This window comes from Thermobia domestica, chromosome 5, assembly GCF_964235325.1.
Source record: "Thermobia domestica chromosome 5, izTheDome1.hap1.1, whole genome shotgun sequence".
Taxonomy (NCBI): Eukaryota; Metazoa; Arthropoda; class Insecta; order Zygentoma; family Lepismatidae; genus Thermobia; species Thermobia domestica.
In genome coordinates this window covers 228,478,022-228,498,924 of record NC_137458.1, presented here as the reverse complement: position 1 = coordinate 228,498,924, position 20,903 = coordinate 228,478,022, and the positions used below count along the sequence as shown (strand labels likewise).

At 35.2% G+C, this 20,903-nt stretch overlaps 1 protein-coding gene across 1 annotated transcript in view; it reads left to right on the top strand.

Annotated features, from left to right (window-relative positions):
- Window positions 1-20,903, top strand: part of LOC145686439 (synaptotagmin-15-like) — a 440,558-nt gene that overhangs the window by 178,186 nt on the left and 241,469 nt on the right. The window contains exon 3 of the mRNA XM_081759741.1: window positions 15,596-15,689. Within this exon, the coding sequence (XP_081615867.1) occupies window positions 15,596-15,689 (94 nt within the window). The remainder of the gene's footprint in view (window positions 1-15,595; window positions 15,690-20,903) is intronic.

Sequence of the window (20,903 nt, the reverse complement as noted above, 5' to 3'; positions counted from 1 at the left end):
TCAAAGGTAACACAAATTAGCTTTCTTAGAAAGTCGAGAGTGGTATCGGACAAACAAAGAACTATAGATACTTGATCTTTTGAGGTAATTTAAAAGAGAACAAATTACAAAAGTTAGCTGTTTTCTTACAGTTCTTACACAAAAATACAGTTTTATTAGACTTTGAAATACAGCCTAAAATAAAAGTAAAAAAATCTTAAACTTCTTAGTCTCATCAAGAGTCGCTATTTTTTATTCTGACACAAATAACAATGATAAAACATCCTGCCTTCAAAATTTTCACATTGTTCATGGATCCAACCTTTACATGTGTTGCACTGTATCCAATCATCATCAAAAGACTCCCTGTAGATTATGATGGTTAGTTTTTCAGCAAGTTTGTAAGCTAGTTTTATAAATCCTGGGTTTCTTAGTAGCATTGGACTAATTAACTATACAAACCCTTTCCATGATTGTATAGTATTTCTTCTAGGTAAGGACCAAACGTTTGCGACCAAACGCATGGTTTTCTGAAAAACCATAAACCTTTAAAAAACGTCAAGTTTATTTATCAGTATTTCATCCGATACCACCCGATTCTGCTTTGTCCGATATCAGCCGAACGACTTGCAAATTATGAATAGCTATCTACCGGCTTCTAACAACACGAATGAAACTATACGTTTAAATTATATTATATACACCTTAATAAATGCTGTAATAGCAATAATATATCAATACAGTTATTTTGTGTTAAGTTTCAGCCACACAAATCTATCTCCGTGCACTTGATCACTCGCAAAAATACAAAAACCTCGAAGCACGAGACACATCATTCATCGGAAAATCCACTATGACGTGGGCTTGGCTAGTTCATTCCGATTAACTCACTGTATGATTGACAGGTGCCACCTTAAGCGGAAAATGACGAAAGCTGCTTTTGTCCAATACCGCCCGCTGTCCGATACCAAACGTCTTTCCCCTACTGCCAGGTGTGATATTCACACTTCCATGTTTCGTCGAAATAAAAGATGGGACCCGTGTCACCAGATATCCTGATTTTATGCATTTCTCTGAAGGATGTCGTCCTTGATGCCACTACATTCCCATGCCCCATGAAGAACTTCCAGCTGTCCTTAGTGTTACGGTAGCGAAAAAAAGTTTTTAAGAACCCTCAGCGTATTATGTTATGAATCCGAGTAAGATATTTTATCCCTTAAAATCTTTTTTTTTTTTTTTTTTCAGAGAAAAAGGTCGCCTTTGTCATAAAACTGAAGCACGCTTCTACGAACAATGTCTTTCTGAAAATCAAGATTCGTCACTGTTTTATTTCTTTTAATGTGCTTCCTTGACGACTCAAATAATGAATTTTCTCCAAGTGAATTCTTGACTTTGTTGCAAATCCTTAATACAGTTCTCTTGCGAATTCCACACACTTGAGCTTGTATTGCTATTTGGGAAAGTAAATATTTTGACGATTTTTGTCATTTGCACATTTTTTAAATACCATTTCCTCTGATCTGTCTCCTTAAATCCCAAACTCCATCCGCTTGTGCTGAGTTTGTTCTGTAACATTTTATGGTTCTACAAACACATACACTCCAAATTTCAAAATACTATAAAACAGAAACCCATTCTCCTTACAACAAACATTTTGTAATATATACATTTCAAATTTCAAATTATTATAACTTACCAATCCGTATTCTGTACACGCAAGTGACAAATACGGAAGCGATATCTAATGGCATTGCATATGAAGGATAGTTTTTATAACATAATGGGCATGTTATATACAATCTAGTATTTATTCATCAAACCTCGTATATGCAGTTTGTACAAGAAATTAATCTGTGGAGTTGACCATACATGTATTGGAAGGGTAAGTTATCAACTACACTCACAATCTCGGCCAAGCAGACACCAAGATCATAGGATCGAAAAGAAATCAGAAACAAATTTCGACATCAGATTTAGGTCTCCTTACACCATTCAGTTGGTTCACAGAAAGGAATTTTTTGTTTTGCTGCTGGGAAAGGTACTCTTTAAATACGGCACTGCTTGATCTAACGAGAATCGGTATTCCAGTGTGACTAGAGCCAGGAGAGCGTTGGCACTCTTGAAAATTAATTATCCTAATTAATAGTGATCCCCATGTGATCATTTGTGTTGGATGCCTACCAAGAAGTGTTGTTAGAGACCTTACAGATGTCATTAATGTAGTTCTAAAATTAGTATGGTTAGGTGGATTTAATATGATAATAAACAATTGAAATACTATTTAACGTTACAATATACTTGGAAAGTATTAATCAAATCACATATATAATCACATCATTTAATATTTTGTGGTTATCCAAGGCTTCGCAATACAAAGTTTACTAACCATGTTATAATCTAAGCTTATACTAATATTGTTATTTTAAAATAGGTTAGTGTCCTCAAACAGTTTCCCACATTTTATGGTACCAGGAGGACACCCAGACAGTTTTGACCACACTTTACAGTTGCAGTAGTAAATTCCATTTAGTAGATTTGGATCTTATGTCTGTTCTAATGCTTGCAAATCGGTAGTTTAAAATTAGAGGCTATTCATAAAATTCCTCTTTTTATCTAATTCTCATTGGTAAAGTCAATTTTCATAATGAAGCAATAACCATAATGAGGAAAAAGAGGAAAAGAAAACTGCTGTAAAATACGTACAAATGGAGCTAGAAACATGGTTGTTTCACAAATCTTCTTAGAAAAGTATATTCTACAACTCTCGTTTGTTGTTTTAGGTTAGGAATGTCACGTGTCATCCTTTTGTATTAGCTTCGGCCGAAGCAGTCTTCAAGGTCATTGCGCTGGCAACGTCGCTGCATCCGGATTGGTCGACATGAGAGCAGCGATCAAGGTGTACGCCGGTTTGCTTGCCATGTACTATAGCTACAATCAATAGCATGGATCATATGGCAGGAAGACTTTTTTTCTTAACATGAAAAACACATTTGTACTTGCATCTCCTCTATCTTCTCGTATTGTCGACAAGTGACGAATCGTATTGTGAAGTATTGTTGACAACCACTAGCAGTTAGATGCTAAGAATTCCGCCACTCAGAGCAGTAGATTCAACGTAATTCATTATTTTTCGGAGCGCTGCTATTGAGCCGTTTGTTAAAATATCTCAGGTTCTCGAAACTAATTGCTGAAATTGTCTCTCTGCTTCTAGATCTAGTACGCCTACCTTTAAAAAAAACTGTACTATTTTTCTTGAGAACATACTACTGAGTTAATATACATGAAACGCCGGCGGTCTTGATGGTATGAAGAAAAACAGCGATAACTTTTATCAAACATTTAAAATTTATTCAAATAGCATTTTTGTGCTTTATTAACCTTCTGCCATCGTTCCCCAAAACCTTAATTCCATTATGGAAAACGTTCTTTGACTTAAATGGAAATAATGAAATAATGAAATAATTCATGCCTTTTTCTTACAACTTCCTCTTTTCTGATGTGTCTATTTCGAAGGAAACCTTGAAAACTGCTGCAAAGATGGAGATCAGTAGGAGAAATATCCAAAAAAATATAAAGAATGAAAGAGAATTTCACATCACAAATACGACATTTTTTAATAGTTATTTGTGATACACGAACTTTCGTATTATTATACAATAGGATAGGATCTTGCCTACTGGTTGTTTTAACCACACTTTCCGGGGTATTTTTTCAATACTATCGCAGTATCTTTGTGGTCGCATGCTTTTTAACCTGACTGAGGAAAGCAAAAATGGACAGCACTCTCACTTGTCCACCGACTGTCAGCATGATCTTCTTGGGATGGAGTACAGGTTTTGGACATTGTTTAGGAACTTCTTTAGCATCAAGTATTGTGGCGATTTTTTACGTTTATCGTTAAGCACCCATTTTTCAACATAGTGGCACTTCGGTGCAAAAGAAGTCTCTCTTTGATTTCTTACATTAAGAGAATTGCAGATTTTCTGGTGATGCATTTTGTGAGCATCTGTCAATTTATAGGGTACCCATATTTCAAGATTTTTCACTTAATTCCAAGCAGCCGAACTACAGAACACAGTAACAGTAGAGGTTACAGAAGAGGAAGGTCTGAAATTTTGCGAATTGATTTGTTAAGTTTCGTTGGATAATTACTTCCAAATCCTCAGGATTAAGTACAGATCGAGGTCCTCTAATGGATTCATTTTCAAGGCCCATGTCTCCGCTCTTGTATTTCGCAAACCAACTTAAGTGGTGCGCACGATTACTGTGCCCTTATCAAATGCCTAGCGTATGATTGAGCTTCCTTCTTCACCATTATGTTTCAACTTGTCTTCGTATAACATAATGATTCGTAGATCCTTCTTTTTCTCCATGACTTCTTTATGTCCGAAAAGAAAAACGAAATATTATGATTGAAGTTGAAAACGTTAATATAGAATTAACATTCTTTCAAATATTACGCAAAGTTTTTATCAATTAAAATAGAAGTACCGGTAGTTAATTAAATTGGTCATCCTTCCAATTACTCAAAAAAATCATATGTAACGACCAAATAGCACATAGTTTTTCCCTTCCAGGTTTAGAGTTGCCAACTCTGAAATATAAAAGTACTGACGCTTGTTTATGATTCTTAAAACAGATCAAGAGTAATTGTATTTTCAGTGTTGAAATATATAGTTGAGGTTGACAAAAAATACCGGTCATTTGGCAACCTTATTATAGCTTTTAAAGTGGCAAGACATGCTGCAGTTGAGACATTCCATTTCAATTTCCTTCAGAATGTCGTCAACGGAAATACGTATAATTCTCCTCATGTGCAGACACAATTCCTTTCTGTAATATGTGTTTATTTTTCTTGTCAGAAAGGCAAATTTTGCCTTATGCTAGCGCAAACCGATACGAAATAAGCTCTTGTTAATTTTACTTTTTGCCCGTCACACAGGTTGGTTTAGTTGACATAAAATTTTGCATATAAGCGGGATATTGCACGGCTTTGCACGAGAAATTTGTTCTTATGAAACTTGCAACACACTTAACAGTATTAGAGTTCTGCCATATCATTTACAAATATATATATATATATATATATATATATATATATATATATATATATATATATAGCGTGTTTCAAAACAACACCGACAACGTTTGGAAGGTGATTCTTGACATCAAGATAAGACGAAAAGTATAGACCAACCTGGGTGAACAAATGTTTCTTTTCAGAGTAACAGCCTGTTGAAAACATGAAACAAGAATTTTAGGAATGATCAAAAAAAAAAAAAAAAAAAAGATCAAAAGATTGCGATCTTGGCAAAGAATTAGTTTTTGGATCATGGGCCACACAATTTTTGAACGGCCCCTAAATTGAGTTTTCGTATTTTTAATGGAATAAACACATCATACTGAATAAATTGTTAGTTTTGGTTTTGCTACACTATATGTAGTTCTCCACATATAAGGCGTATAAGAAAATGTTCGATTCAATGAAATATATTGATTTTTTTGGATCAGAGGCCACAAAATTTTTGAACGGTTCCTAAATCGAGTTTTCATATTTTTTCCGGAATAAGAACATTATACTGAGTAAATTGTTAGTTTTGGTTTGGTTACAGTAGTGCTCTCAAACGGGTCGAGTCAGGTCAACTCGGGTCGGGTTATCGGGTCGGGTCAGTCGGGTTGTCGGGTCGGGTTAATCGGGTCAGCTCGGGTCGGGTTGTCGGGTCGGGTCAGTCGGGTCAGTTCACTTTGGTCAACTGAGTTTAGGTTGAGTTTAAACTCGGCTGGAGTCGAAAGCTGCTGTTTTTTACTAGCTGCCTAATTAAAAATAGCAATTTTCAATTGATTTTATAGAAACCATAAATCTATTTTGAACACTTGCAGCTAGTGTTTTTATGATAAATGCTTATTTTTCTACTTGTGTGTACTTTAATTTTTAAATGTGGAAGATTGATTTTACCAATCGACTGTAATATTAATATCTATGCCAATATGGAGTCTGGATTTAGAACAAAACTAGAAGTTGTTTAAGCAACGCCAAAAGAGAGATTGGATATGGACGACCAAGCCCAAGCAGGGCCGCTGTGGCTCAGTGGTAGAGAATTCATCTCTGGTGCATGGTGTCCAGTAGCGTAGCTAGAGTTTTTTCAGGGGGGGGGGGCAATGAAGGGCCCAAGAGGATTTTGAGGGGGACATCTCCAATATATATATATATTTTTTTTCTATATATATATATATATATATATATATATATATATATATATATGTATGTATGTGTGTGTGTGTGTATGTGTGTGTGTATTCAAGGTGAATGTTTCCATCTTTATTGTTCATGATTTTACTCTTTGGAAAACAGTGAAAATATAAGAATTTAGTACCTCAAACAACTAGGATTCATTAATGCAATTGATTTCTAATATAAGTAAATAGTTATTTAATCATGGCGTTTAAAATATGTGTAGCTGGTTGACTTAAGTGTAAGCAAATACACTTTTACAGGTAAAGAAAATAACTTATAGGTTCATGCCTCTACTTGAAGAGGATCTTTCTATTCGTGTGGGCAACAGCAAACATATCCACAATTTGTTAAAGATCTAACGATTTAGCAATTTTCTTCTCAATATAAAGTAACACTAAGTTTTTCCACCTATCATGAGTCATTGACTTGCGTATACAAGTCTTTAATCTTTTCAAAGAAGAGAATGACTTTTCACATGTAGCACTAGAAACTGATATAATCACAGAGATGATACCTAGCTTGTAGGTTTCTAGGAATGCGTTTTTGTAGACACAAAGAAGATCAACGAAATTCGTTAAGGAATCAGCTTTCGTTTTCTTCTCGTCTTCATACAACTTAATTGTTAGAGCAACCCACATTATGCTTTATTTCTTGTTTAATTATGCTTTTTTTAAATTATGCTTTATTGTTAATTTCAATGATTATTTTACATTAATCGTGTATAATGTATATTTATTATACATCAAATATTCTAAATATCTTGATCTATTTATTGATATTTTTTTGCAACTAGTTTCTCTCATATTTAATGAACTTTCTACTTAATTCATTGTAAAGAGATGTGCTTTGCTCGAATACATTTTTTCTATCATTTGTGTGCGCCTTACAGGTACATATATACAGAAAGGGAAAGTAAAAGATGCCACCAAAAAGTACAGAAAGTGCTTAAGTTCAAAAAGTAAAGATAACAATACAGTGATGACGCCAGAGGGGGCAAGGGGGGCGAGTGCCCCCCTAGTAGCTACTTCTGCCCCCCTGACTGCCACCTAGACTGCCCCCCCCCCAGACTCGTACAATCTTTAAACATTCTTCATGTAGTATTATATATCAGTATCATAACCAATCTCATTGACAAATTGTAGTCTACTTTCCATGAATTTACTATGTGGCAGATTAATCCTCAAGCTTTCTTCTTTGAGCGTCTGGGTATGCACGCATATTTCTGTTTTCTAATTTAGCCCCTTTTGAGGTAAATTTTAGTTATACTTCTTTATTATGATTTTTAATAATTGTGCCTAGCGAACAATAGTAGATTTGGTCGACTTGTTTTCTTCTCATTGGATCAACTTCGATTGGAAACAAAAGAAAGGTAAAACCAGTTACGTAACTTGTTTGTATTTGTCCAGGTTTGAAGTTTTCAGTTTCATATTTTGTTTTATTTAAAACTTCTTTTTTCTGAAACATTATTCTCGGCTTCCAATATTCAGAGGATGTGTTTATAACAGCTTAGTTTGCAACTACCAGAGCTTAATTTTTTGAAGGAGATAAAAAGAGTTGTGTTTTCCCTTCCTGCAAATGATAATAATAAAATTATGGAATGAAATTGATTCCCAATAAAATGTATTGTCAGAGTGCTGATCTTTAGTTAGTAATTGGTTTATACTAGTGCTCCTTTACTTATTTTGTTTCAAAGTACTGACGTGACGTCTACCATATTGACTAGGAACTGCTGAAAAATTCGTAATCCAACCCAGAAGGAGTGCACGTGGATTGGTGAAGTTTTACTTCTTCTTCTCTTCCCCCGAGAGCCAATATACTACCTTGTACAGTGCTCCAGCTTTTGCAGAAAAGTTAAAAAAAAAATCTAGATTTCCTCGCACCACTGTTCGTAGCACTACCCCTATCAAATCTAAAATGGCGTCTTTCAAGTGTAATTTAAGTTTGGGAAATAAGTACACGTAATAGTTAGACGGACCTAAATCTGCGGAATAAGAATGATGATATAGACATTGAAATCCTAGATTATGCAATGTCAGTTATGTTCGCAGGGGCTTGATGGACAGGTGTATTCTTCTGAAGGAACAGAATTCCTATCTTTTCATTCTCCGCAGCGTTGAACTTTGAATTTTTCTTTCAGTTTTGTAAGTAATGTAGAGATTCTGGATTAAATATCTGACCATTGAGGAGGTAGTCTACCACTCCATACTTATACCAGAAGAATGTTCCAAACAGTTTCTCAACCTACTTCTGTGTCTTGAACTTCCGTTTCAGGATCATAGTGGTACAACCATATTTCATCTATGGTTACTATTCGTCAGCGAAATTGATCAGCATTACGGTCAAATTGGAAGAATACTTCTCTTAATGCCGTTACCCTTTTATTCTCCTGACATATATTTTGGGAACCCATTATGCCGAGAACTTGCGCATACCCAAGCCATTCTGAATTATGCTACCGACGAGTTCCAAAGAAATGCCGAGAATCCCTGACACAAGTTTTGCTGAGAAGGTAAAAACTGAGAAAGCGGGGTGCAGACCTCAGACTATAATAAATATAAATAGCTTGAATTATTTTTGTCACACAAAAACTGGGGTGGCCTAGGCCCTCCGGCCCCGGGCTATATCCACCACTGGCTGAAATGCTGCAATTTTCAAGAATAATGTCACAAATTGCATCCATGATTCCAGGAAGAGTCATTGCTTTTAATCATCCTGGATGTAAAGCATAATTTGTTGAGAAATTGCTACGTTTATACTAAGCCACTTACTTCTTCACCACTATATATAACGGAGGAGAGTCCCGTGGTGTTTCACTGATTTCCTAATTAATTTACTTCGGTGACTTTCCTTGGTGGAACAAAAATGTTATAACAGTAAGGATCTGGATGTTCGTGAAATTATCTGTTTGGGCACACATAATCACTTCAGAGGCCTGAGAAACAATAAGAATTTCATTATTAATATGAAAATTTATATTTGCACATACAGAGATATGTTTTTCTAAACTACGGTTTCATTTTTCTACCTAGTACCTACACTCCTGGATTGGACTACGACATTTTCAGCAGCTCCTCGTAAATTCTCTGTCTGTCTGTCTGTCTGTCTCTCTCTCTCTACATATATATATATATATATATATATATATATATATATATATATATATATATATGAGAGAGAGAGAGAGAGAGAGAGAGAGAGAGAGAGAGAGGGAGAGAGCGAGAGATACGTAGCATATAGACGAATGTGTTACTTGTAGCATACGCGAAAGTAATTCAATTTATGTTTAGGCTTCAAAAGTTTCATTGAAAAATATTTCATGTGCAGACGTTACTTATTTGTTAGTTACAAATTTTATTTGAAATAAGTTTAATTTATAATCATATAGATCTAACATAAAAACAGCAACGAAATACACAATGTAATGTAAAATAAGTCAAACGTAATAAATATGTCATTTTTGGTATGGCAAATAGCCGGCCCCCGAAAATGTATCTGCCCCTCCTTTGCCCCCCTAAGAACTTAAAGCTGGCGTCGTCACTGTAACAATATAGTATGGAGTTCTTGCATATTATTCATTGTTGTCGGAAAAATTTCTTCTTTTACTTTCTTTTCTCCACATCAAAGGATTACACCGAAAAGTTTACAGAAATGAAAATAAGCTTTTCATTGTTGCATGGTTATGTTCTCAATGATTTTGCATTGTAAATATTGGCTTTAAAAATATTAACACAGTATGTTAAACTTTCAGTTAAAGAGAATTTTCCAAGAATTGTGCTATATATTTTAAATTATGCTTTATGCTTTATTTTCTAAAATTATGCTTTTAAAACTAGTTTCCCAATGTCCGTGCATTTTGGCGTTCACCCAGTGTCGTGACCATAGTGCTCTCAAACGGGTCGGGTCAGTCGGGTCAGTTCGGGTCGGGTTGTCGGGTCAGGCTACTCAGGTCGGGTTGTCGGGTCGGGTCAGTCGGGTGAGCTCGGGTCGGGTTGTCGGGTCGGGTCAATCGGGTCAGCTCGGGTCGGGTTGTCGGTTCGGGTCAATCGGGTCAGCTCGGGTCGGGTTGTCGGGTCGGGTTATTCGGGTCGGGTTGTCGGGTCGGGTCAACCGGGTCAGCTCGGGTCGGGTTATCGGGTCAGGTCAATCAGATCGGATCACGGTTCGGGTCAGTCGGGTCGGGTAGGGTCATCGGGTAGGGTCACGGGTCGGGTCGGGTCGGCCTTCAACCCGACCCGACCCGACCCGTTGAGAGCACTAGGCTACAGTATATATAGTTCTCCAGACATAAGGCGTACAAGAAAATGATTGATTCAATGAAATTGAATATTTTGGATCAGGGGCCACAAAATTTTTGAACGGTAACTAAATCGAGTTTTCATATTTTTCACGAAATAAGCACATCATACTGAGTAAATTATTAGTTTTGGTTTGGCTACACTATATGTAGTTCTCGAGATATAAGGCCTACAAGAACACTTTTGCCTGAAATACATTGGATCTTTTGATCCAAAGATGAACTTTAAAGGTTCATAGCTCAGAAACTATGGGACCAAACGTAGTCGGGTGAAGACTTCACTTAGGAACTAATATGCGCCCTATCCAAAAATCAATATTTCAGAATCCTAAGGTACTCACGCAACAATTTTCATAGAGGAAGTTTGGCTATAGGCATAGGACTTGAAGTACTCACCAACTCTGTCTACAAAAATTGTTGTGAGTACTGCAGGATTTTGAAACATGGATTTTTGGATAGGGCACATACTAGTTCCTAAGTGAAGTCTTGACACGGCTACTGTAGGTTCCATAGTTTTGGAGCTATCGGCCTTCAAAGTTCTTCTTTTCATGTTTTCGGCAGCCTATAACTCTGAAAGGAAGCATTTGTGCACCCAAGTTGTCTATACTTTCTGTTTTATCTTGGTGTCAGGAATCACCTCCCAAACGTTGTCGGTGTTGTTTTGAAACACTGTATATATATATATATATATATATATATATATATATATATATATATATATATATATATATATATATATATATCCATAACGATTACGATTTGCTCTAACTCCTGCAGTTATATAGTAGGCCTTCATGTTTAAATAATAATAATACTGAATGAACTTACTATACTAATTATAGAAGCAATTGTTAAATTATTTGAATGATATCACCGTTTGTGGGCAGTGACGAAAAGATGGCAGGGGAATGATTGTTTGACAAAATACAAAGAATAGCATGGGGAGAAGAAACAAATACGAGCGTGGTTGTCGTATATATTTATTTTCACAAGAAAAGGAAGTATTAATAAACTCTGGAAGACAGGATAAAGGATCACGCGTTAGAAGTTTCAATTTCGTCCGGCAGATGTCAACCGCTCGAATACTTTGCTACCATCTAGTGGCGATATCTGTAAATTCTAGTACCTTTTTACAGAAATGCAGAAATAAAACTTTCGTTTTCGTTTAGTTGCTTTTGTGTGTAGTAACGAACGGTAACACCGTTACTTGTTAACGGATTCAATATATTAACGAACTTGGCTGAGATAATTGCTCCAGCTATCTATTGCAAAATAAACCAGTTGAGAATGCTCGAAGAACATTGCCAGAACGAACTTAAAAAGAATTAATTTTTCTTATTAATTTCTACAGGCTTTACCAATTGATCTAGTACTTTATTATTATACTCATTAAACAATTCATGAAATACGGTGTATATATCTCCATTTATAATTTCCTTGATTACTAATTTTTCCACCTATTTTGTTTAAGAATTCTGGTGAAACGTTCTATCATACGTTGTTTTACAAAGACACATGCTCAAATTTTAAAAATTCGCAAAATGGCATCTCTCTATGACTTACGGTTCCCGAGATATGGCTCCTTATTAAATCTTCCGAAATCGGAACTTATCTCGGGAACTGCAAGAGTGACGCGAAAAATTCCATCACTTGTTTAAGATAACAATAACACAAATAACACACACACATACACATACATAGGGGATTCAGCAAGGAACTTTTTAAATTCATTGAAAATTAAAAAAAATCGCTTACATGTATGGGATATGGGCTATAGATAGACACCATTAGTCACCGTTACCCGTTACGCTGTTAACGAATAGACTTCATTAACGAAGTAATCGCTGTACTATTTATTGCAAGAAACGAATTTGAAAATTCGAATCTCTTCAAGATTTATCGTCCGTAGTAATGAACTGAGGGACAGACGAACAATCAACAGAATCTTATGTCACTTACTGTGTGATCTTAATACCTCACTTGCGTGATCCTAATAAAATGTTGGAAGTATATTTTTAACTCTTCATTGAACCTTAAAGGCCAATCATTGTTGTCTTACTTAATTGCAAGTGTGCCTGAATAACGTTTTCAACTCCGTATATTCGGAATATAATGCAATAATTAAAACAGAATTTATGTTTTAGTTATTGTTTATTATGTTTGAAAATAAATTAACGGCATATAACACCAATAAAGTTAAATCGATTAATATATATATATATAAAAAAGAAGATATTTTAAATATGTTATTATCAGTATTTTCTAGATATTGAAGTACGTAATATTTAGTAGCAGGAAGCGCACTGGAATGTGTGCATGTGCCTTTGATCTTGCAACCATTGATTTTATAGGTAGGGCTACCACCTTTCCAACAAAATGCAGGTATACTTCATGGAGCTAATGGACACAAATGGCCATGTTTCCATAATAAATTAATACAATGCTTTCTAGTGAAGAACAAATTATATTTATCTTGACATATATTTTCGATATAGGGCCTACAGTATCATATTTTGGGATCATTAGAAGAGACACTGAAAAAGAACCTATAATGAAGATGATTTTAGGTAGAAGATAAAATGATTAGGTGTATACGATTTGCAGATGACATTGCTCTAGATGTGGAATCTAAAAAGAAAATCTGTAAGATGTTAAGAAAACTTAAGGAAAGGCTGTGAAGAATACGGGATGAAGATAAATGTTAGAAATACAAAAGCCATGGCAATACAAACGAAGCGGTCAGTGTCAAATATAGAATTAAGAGAGTAGAGAATTCATAAAGTTTCAGTACCAGTGTAGTATTGTAAGTGATGACTGATTATACAAAGTGTGAACTGAAATAAAATCAAGTATAAACGTAAGAAAGGTCTATATTTGTGGATCCTTGAATAAGAGTTGAGAAAAATGCATTGGCTGAGAAAGAACTGTATTATGGGGGACGTGCTAGAAGGTGTGGTGGCAGGAAAGAGAGGTAGGGGCGAAGGAGGCTACAGTTGATGGGCGGTATCAAAAGAGAAAAATCGTACGTGAAGATGAAGAGGTTAGCTGAAACTATGGTGCATGGAAATTTATCAGATCTCACTTGCGGTAAGTGAACTACCAATAATGGCAGAATACTTATGATAATTAATTTGTGACACCCAGATTAATGCTTGTCTTGTTGTAAAGTTATGTTTTAAGCTTTTTTCGCAACATTATGTAAAATATAAATTTCTATAATTTGTATTTAAAGAAATGTGACTTAAGCAAGGTAAAATTTGTTATTTTCAGATAAATACGCTTTTTAACCTATATTCGTTACATAGACCCTAATAGTTACTCAAACCTTTCATGTTTATTTATTTCCGGCATTATTCGAGCTCTTCTATAGTTATTTCATTCTTTGAAATGTTATAAAGTCATCAAATCATTTTCATAAATTTTGGATTTGATATTCTTCGAAATTATTCAAAGTCTTGGAATCTGCTACTTTTGTTTTCCATCATCCGAAATTCCTTTTAATTTGTAATTCGTTCTGATTGGTTAGTACAGTTACTGAATGGTATAGGCTTTTGATATGATGTTCCATGATTGGCAGCTATTTCGTCTTTAATTACTGATTTGATGACTTCATTGTTATTCCCTCCTATCAATATCACTTCTTCGTCTTCAAGTCAGTTCTTACCAGGCTGACGTGTAGTGTAGTCTGATAGTCCGTGATTTAGTCTTCTTGAAATTGAGAATTTTGAAGACTAAAACATCAGATTTTTACCGAAAATCATGATTGCTCTAGTGATACTGGAAAGTAAACATCATATGTAAGAATAACAAACTCTGCGAAGCGACAATTTCGACGAAGGACGAATTTAATTTTTGCTGCCTCGATATTATGGGTTATCAGCTATACTGGCATTGTGAAGTATCAATCCGATCTGTCATAGAAATGGCAATGATGCCTACCCGTGGGAAAAATCCCATTATGTGGGATTTTTTAACATTAATTTATCGGAAAGGAATAAGGGGAATATTCATCGCGATTGGCAACATATATGAGATTTTTCATACTTCATTGTTAGCAACAAAATTCTCTATGTATAGAAAGCAGACTAATGAGTGCTCTGTAAGTTGGAAATCAGTATTAATTATTAAATTTTGTTACCTGAAAATACATACTAGTGCAGAAGTAGATTGTGATTCTTCCCACTTTCTTCATTCCACCATTTCATTCATTTCTCATCATCACCGTCTCCTTTAGCCTAACCGACATAACCGTGGGACGTAAAGCTCAAAAAATTCATTTCATTTTTCATTTTCATTTTGAACTGTATCATTCAATTAAAGTTATTCATAAACTAATTAATAAATGCTGAAAATCGAAATTTAGGAATAATTCACTCATATATTTAAGAAAATGAGTGATATACAAGTGATATATGAGTGATATGAATAATATACAATCACTCTCTCAGCCTCTTTGTGTTATGCGCATGCGCTTTAGAGAACTTTGCTTACCGAGTTATCTTTATCTCTGAGTGACCATGTTGTCATTCAGTAGAGCCCTCGAAAAAAGTGTAAGAAAGTTTACTATGCACTTATGATTTTTGATGCAGAAGCGGAATTATTTGCTTACAGTGTATACAAAAATGTTTTAGATAATGTACTATACTGGAGTAACCTTATATACCATTCATATATAATACCATTCACACATAATCTAATATAGTATTCAAGTATCTTCCATAAGCCCATACCTCCCTTAACACATCAATCGTTAATTATATATTTTCTGAGCGGAGACCGGGTATTTCAGCTAGTAAATAAAAGTAATATAGAGCCAGAAGTTGTTTATATATTTGTTACCTTTAGGATAAGTGAAATTAAACAAATGGAAGTACCTTTAGTTTGTAAAACCTTCTGATTCTGTATCTATTTCTTTTACTATAATAGTATTTGTAATTGTATGACTTTTTTAGAAAAAGAAAAAAAGATATTTCCTTTCGAGAAATGTTAAACTGTCTTGTTTATTCGAATTACATGCTTCAAATAACACATTTTGTATAGGTTCTTCACATCTCCAGTCCTTTAATCCTTTCTGATTTTCCTTTCAGACTGTGCTTGCTTCCAGATGAAAGACGCCAGTTGCAGAGCAAGTTGAAGAAAAAGACGAGAAATCCACAGTTTCAAGAGGAGTTCTGTTTTCAGGTATTGTTGCCACATCTTCCTTTACATTTTATTCTTCTTCTTCCTATCTTTGTTGTTTTCTTCTCCTTCTTACGTATACTTTTGTTGTACGCGTATCATTGTTGTATTGTTAAGATGATCAACAGGAAAAAAAGATTTGACGGTTTCCTCTGTACTATTCGTTGACGTCAGATGGAGATATCTCTTCTATTCTCTTTTTCTTTCTATTGCTCTTCAGCAAACGCAGCCGGAATCTTAAGAATTTCATTTAGGCATTAAAGTATGTAGTGTAAATATTTAATCGATGTCCTTAGATGTTATGTTTAGTACAGAAACCAACGCTGAGAATTGCATTAAATTTAAACGTAGAGCTGGCAGGATTTGATTTATGGGAGAGAGGCAAATATTGCCGTGTATAATATACTGTGTTTTGAAATAACACATTTTAATATTGCAGCTTACTGTCCTTTATTTCTATTAGCATGGCTAATTTCAGTAGAGTGAAAAGTATTGTCTGATGTTTAACGCAATAATTCATGATTTTCAGTTTAGGTTTGCTTCTTTATTTACTGATGTTCTTTAATGAGAAAACGCTGTATTTCAGTGACGTTAGCCCAGATATGTGCAAGTTGAAACAGGGGTTGGGCCCAGGCCCATGCTGGCCCACCGGGACATATTCCGGTGCGCCCTCCGAGACATCAAATTATAAATAAAGGTGTATATTTTTTATAATAAATTCTTACAGCTGTTATTGGTAAAGAACCCGTGATAACTACAGTGCGCCCTTTACGTAAGGCGCCCTTGCGAAACCACATCAAAGATGAACGGTTTTATTTATTTTTCTGTATAGCACAGTTCTGTACAATAAATACATATTGTTATTGTTGATAAAGAACCCGTGAAGGGTACAGTGCGCTTTGCGAAACATCACATTATTACAGATAAGTGTTTTAGTTGTTCGTTTGTATACCGGTTTTGTACAGTAAATTCTTATAGCTAGTGGCTGTTGGTAAAGCACCTGTGAAATGTACAGTGCGCCCTTATACAAGGCGGCCTGCGAAATATAACATTATAGATATTTATTATTATTATTATTATTATTATTATTATTATTATTATTATTATTATTATTATTATTATTATTATTATTATTATTATTATTATTATTATTTATACCACTTTTGTATTATAAATTCGTATAGTTGCTATTGGCAGAGAACAGGTAAAAAGTACAATCACTTTTCAAAAAAAAATGTATAAAGCCACTAAAGCAATTAACATGTAGGTTTATTTGGTATGATAAAATAGGAGTTTTTGGTGCTGCTACTCATTTATTGCCAAAAGGTTTTAGAAGCTAAGCGCAATCGATATACCGCAGTTTAAACAATTCAAGTTTTCTAAGCTCTTTATTTACAAATTTGGTTGTTCGTGTGTGTTTTAGAGCAGTGTTCGAATAATCAGTGCGTATTTTGTATTTCTAAAATATACCAATATTGATTTATATATTTAACTTCATTTTGTTTGGCAAATATTTATTACAAAAACTAAAAAAATGTTTTTCTAGTAAAGACGTCTTCACAGTTTAGCTATTTACGTTACTGCCCCGTTTCCGAATTTTTTTCGAAAAAATATAAAAACAAGCTATAACTCAAGAACAAAACGTCGGATCGAAGTCGGGTAAATAAGAGATTTTCCATTATTTTTAGTCGTAGATTTCATTGGTGTACAATCGGATATAGTGCATTGGCGGCGCAAGGGTAACTCCCAAAGAAACTGGAGCATGCCTTCGAGTATTTTATCAAACGTTGAATGAAGAAAATGAACAACAATCAAGTACAAGATTTCAACAATCAAAAATAATAGTTCATCGTTCAAGTTAGAAGAACACTTAGAATTCGAAATAAAGATAGATACACGCTATTTTGTCTCAATACAGAATAAACTCTCGGAAGAAGAATTTAAATGAAAAGAAGTCTTTAACGTATCACAGTTATATCTTCTAGGCAAATAGTGACGAATGATATATGAACGGCTTTCTGTCCAAGTAACGAGTGTAAAAATGGAAAAAATAATTTTGATCTATGTTCGGTTTAAAACGACTAAGCATAGGAGAATCAGGCGGCATGTAAAGAAACATAACATGTAGTGTTCAAAATGTAAGGATCATATGTAATGAACGAGAGTACAAGGAATTCTCCACATGACACAGGGATTCCCAAATATTGAGTGAATACATATTGAGCGAAAGTAAGCTACGTTAAAGGATTTTCTCCTTGTAATATGTAATTCTGTGGAATATGGTAGTTCTGTGCAAAAAAGCAACAAAAATGGATGAAATGCGAGATGTACACATTGTATAAAGGTACAAGCAACTGCGCTGCGACAGCGTATTTGATTTATCCGTTAGGTGAATCTTCTTACAGGATACTTTCGAGGAGCCTTTTCCCTATCTTGGAGTTGGCAAACCGCCCCTTGCCCCTGAGCTACGAAAAACTACATTGCTATTGTGAATATACAAAAATAGCGCCTTAGTGTAACCCACTTATATTTTGATTTTTTCACTACTGGAGAGATTTTCCAAAAGAAAGATCGTTAGAATTACATCCAAACAAATTAGGAAAACCTTTTCTTCGACGTTCTGATGCACACGGAGGAAAGAGAATTGTGGCACTTTAGCGTATACGTAGCAGCCCGTACGTAGCTCATAGTACTTCCACTAAGGGTATGATGCTCTGGTCGCATACTACGGAACTATCTTCCCTTGTGTGACAATTGCGAGTGACTCGCACAAGGCTGTCTTGGAGTTTTGTTGAGGAATGGCGTCAATTAGCGTGGCTGTGTTGTAGTAGGCGTCTACGCAACTTGTGAGTGATTACATAGTGCAATGCTCTGGTGTTACGTGTGGAATTGCTATATTACAGGATAGAAAGTATTGAGTTCAACGGTAGAGGGATGTGTTTAGGTATTCATGGTCATGTAAAAGTGTAGACGTTGGTGTTTAAGTAAGATTGATCGTGTTAATTTGTACGTGCCTATGCAATGGCAGATTACCCTGTCCACGAGCTGGCAGATATGCACCTCTTTATGGAGAGGCAATGGGAAATAGTCCAGAGGCGAAGCGTTTATATCGCGACCATCGCCCTCAAAGGAAACTACTTTCTCTGTATTTTTCTACGTCTCCATATTTGCCTTCAAGAGATAGGGTCTCTTCAATTTCCACTAATTGAAATCGCACATGTTGACAGTTGAATTTGAAGACAGCGTACTGGGAATGATCAGAGACCGTCCTGAAACTTACAACAGCCATGTGTAGGGCTAAAAATCCATATGCAACTTTAGTGAACGATCAGCAGCAGAGATTGCACCTACACATTCTGACAGGAATACGCAGACCCACCTAAATGAAACATTCCTAGATCGTTGGATTGGGAGAAAAGAACCTGTATTATGATAATCTCGTTTATCTTACCTCACACCCCTTGATTTTTGCCCCTTGCAGCAAGCCATTTGTATGCAACACTAACCATGACAGTCGAAGAACTTGTTGCCCGAGTTAATATAGCTGCAATGGTGTGCACCGAAATTCCAGGTGTGTTTGACCGCACGCGGAAAAATTTGTTTCGACGATTTCATCTTTGCAATGTGGTCAACGGTGGACAATAGACTGTGAACTGTCATTCTTCACAGCTGTTTCGTGTACACATACTGCATTGCACAAATACTGTACAAGGTATCTCTGAGTATTTCACAGGTATCCTACTTTGTATAAATCGGTGGTTTTATAACTGTATTTCTTTGTATCATTGTGCAACACACGGAACAGCTTGATTTTCGTCGAGTTTCATTGCTTCTGTGCTCGGAATTATTATAGTCCATGGAATTACGTATTACGAGGAGAAAATCTTTTAATGTAGCATACTTTCGCCCAAATTGTATTAGCATAATTTGTGGCAATCAGGGTCGGATTTAGGGGGTGCACGATGCACATACACCCCGTTTGTTGTAAGTATACACTAACTAAAATAAGAAGCTCAGTGAAAATAGCAAGGCCTGCCGAAACTTTCTGCTGCCATGTTTTCGTTTGGAGCTTAGAAGAAAGAGGAGTTTTGCAAAAACAATAGTTTGAGTCAATTTTTGAATGTTCAAGGAAAAGGTTTCACGAAGCAAAGCAATATAACATTTGTCAAGCATGGAAGAAACTTAATCCAGGAAGGGAGAAGAACATTTTTTCCTGCATAACACTTGCGACCCTCTTTAAAATACTCCCCCCTCTGTTCTATGTATCAGCGTTGTCAGGTGTAAAGAATATTGTCGCATGTCACTATGAAGAGCTTCAATGAAACTGGTTACTTTTGTAGTTATGGTGCACTCCCCTCAGAAAATACTGGATCCGACCCTCATGGGAATTACTGTTGTCATGTGATGAATCCCTTGTACTCTCGTTCATCATAATGATTTTTGCCGCCTGACTGTCTTATGCACAATCGTTATCACCTAATGTGGATCAAAGTTATTTTTTTCCATTTTCAAACACTTAACTTGGACAGGAAACTGTTCCTTTATCATCCGTCACCATTATAACTGTGATAGGCTAAATACTTCTTTTCATTTTAAATCTTCTTCCGAGAGTTTAATCTGTATTGAGACAAAATAGATTAATCACATGTATATCTATCTTAATTTCGAATTCTAAGTGTTCTGCTAACTTGAACGATGAACTATTACTTTTGATTGTTGAAATCTTGTGTTTGATTGGTGTTCATATTCCTTATTCAAAGTTTGATAAAATACTCGAATGAGTATTCCAGTTTCTTTGGGTGTTGCCTTTGGACCGCCACTGCACTACTTCTAATTGTAAAATAATGAAATCTACGATAAAAAATAATGGTCATTCTCTTGTTTACCCGATTTCGATCCAACATTGTGTTTTGCCTGTTTTTGTATTTTTCCGAAAATTTTCGGGTGGCCATGGTTCCGGAGCATTTCTACACCCGAGTTGGTCTGTACTTTTCGTTTTTATCTCGGGGGCAGGAATCACGTCCTGACTAGTGTTGTAAAGGCCTGGAAAAAAACTGGAAATTTTGTGTAAAAAACATCTTTTTACCGTTTTTTCCCGAGCTTGGAAAAAGCGGAAAAATTGAAAAAAATTGAAATTATCGAATATTTTACTACATTATGCTTTTAAAATGAAACTTCTATATTTACTAGTTTACAGTTAAGATAAATAAGTACTTA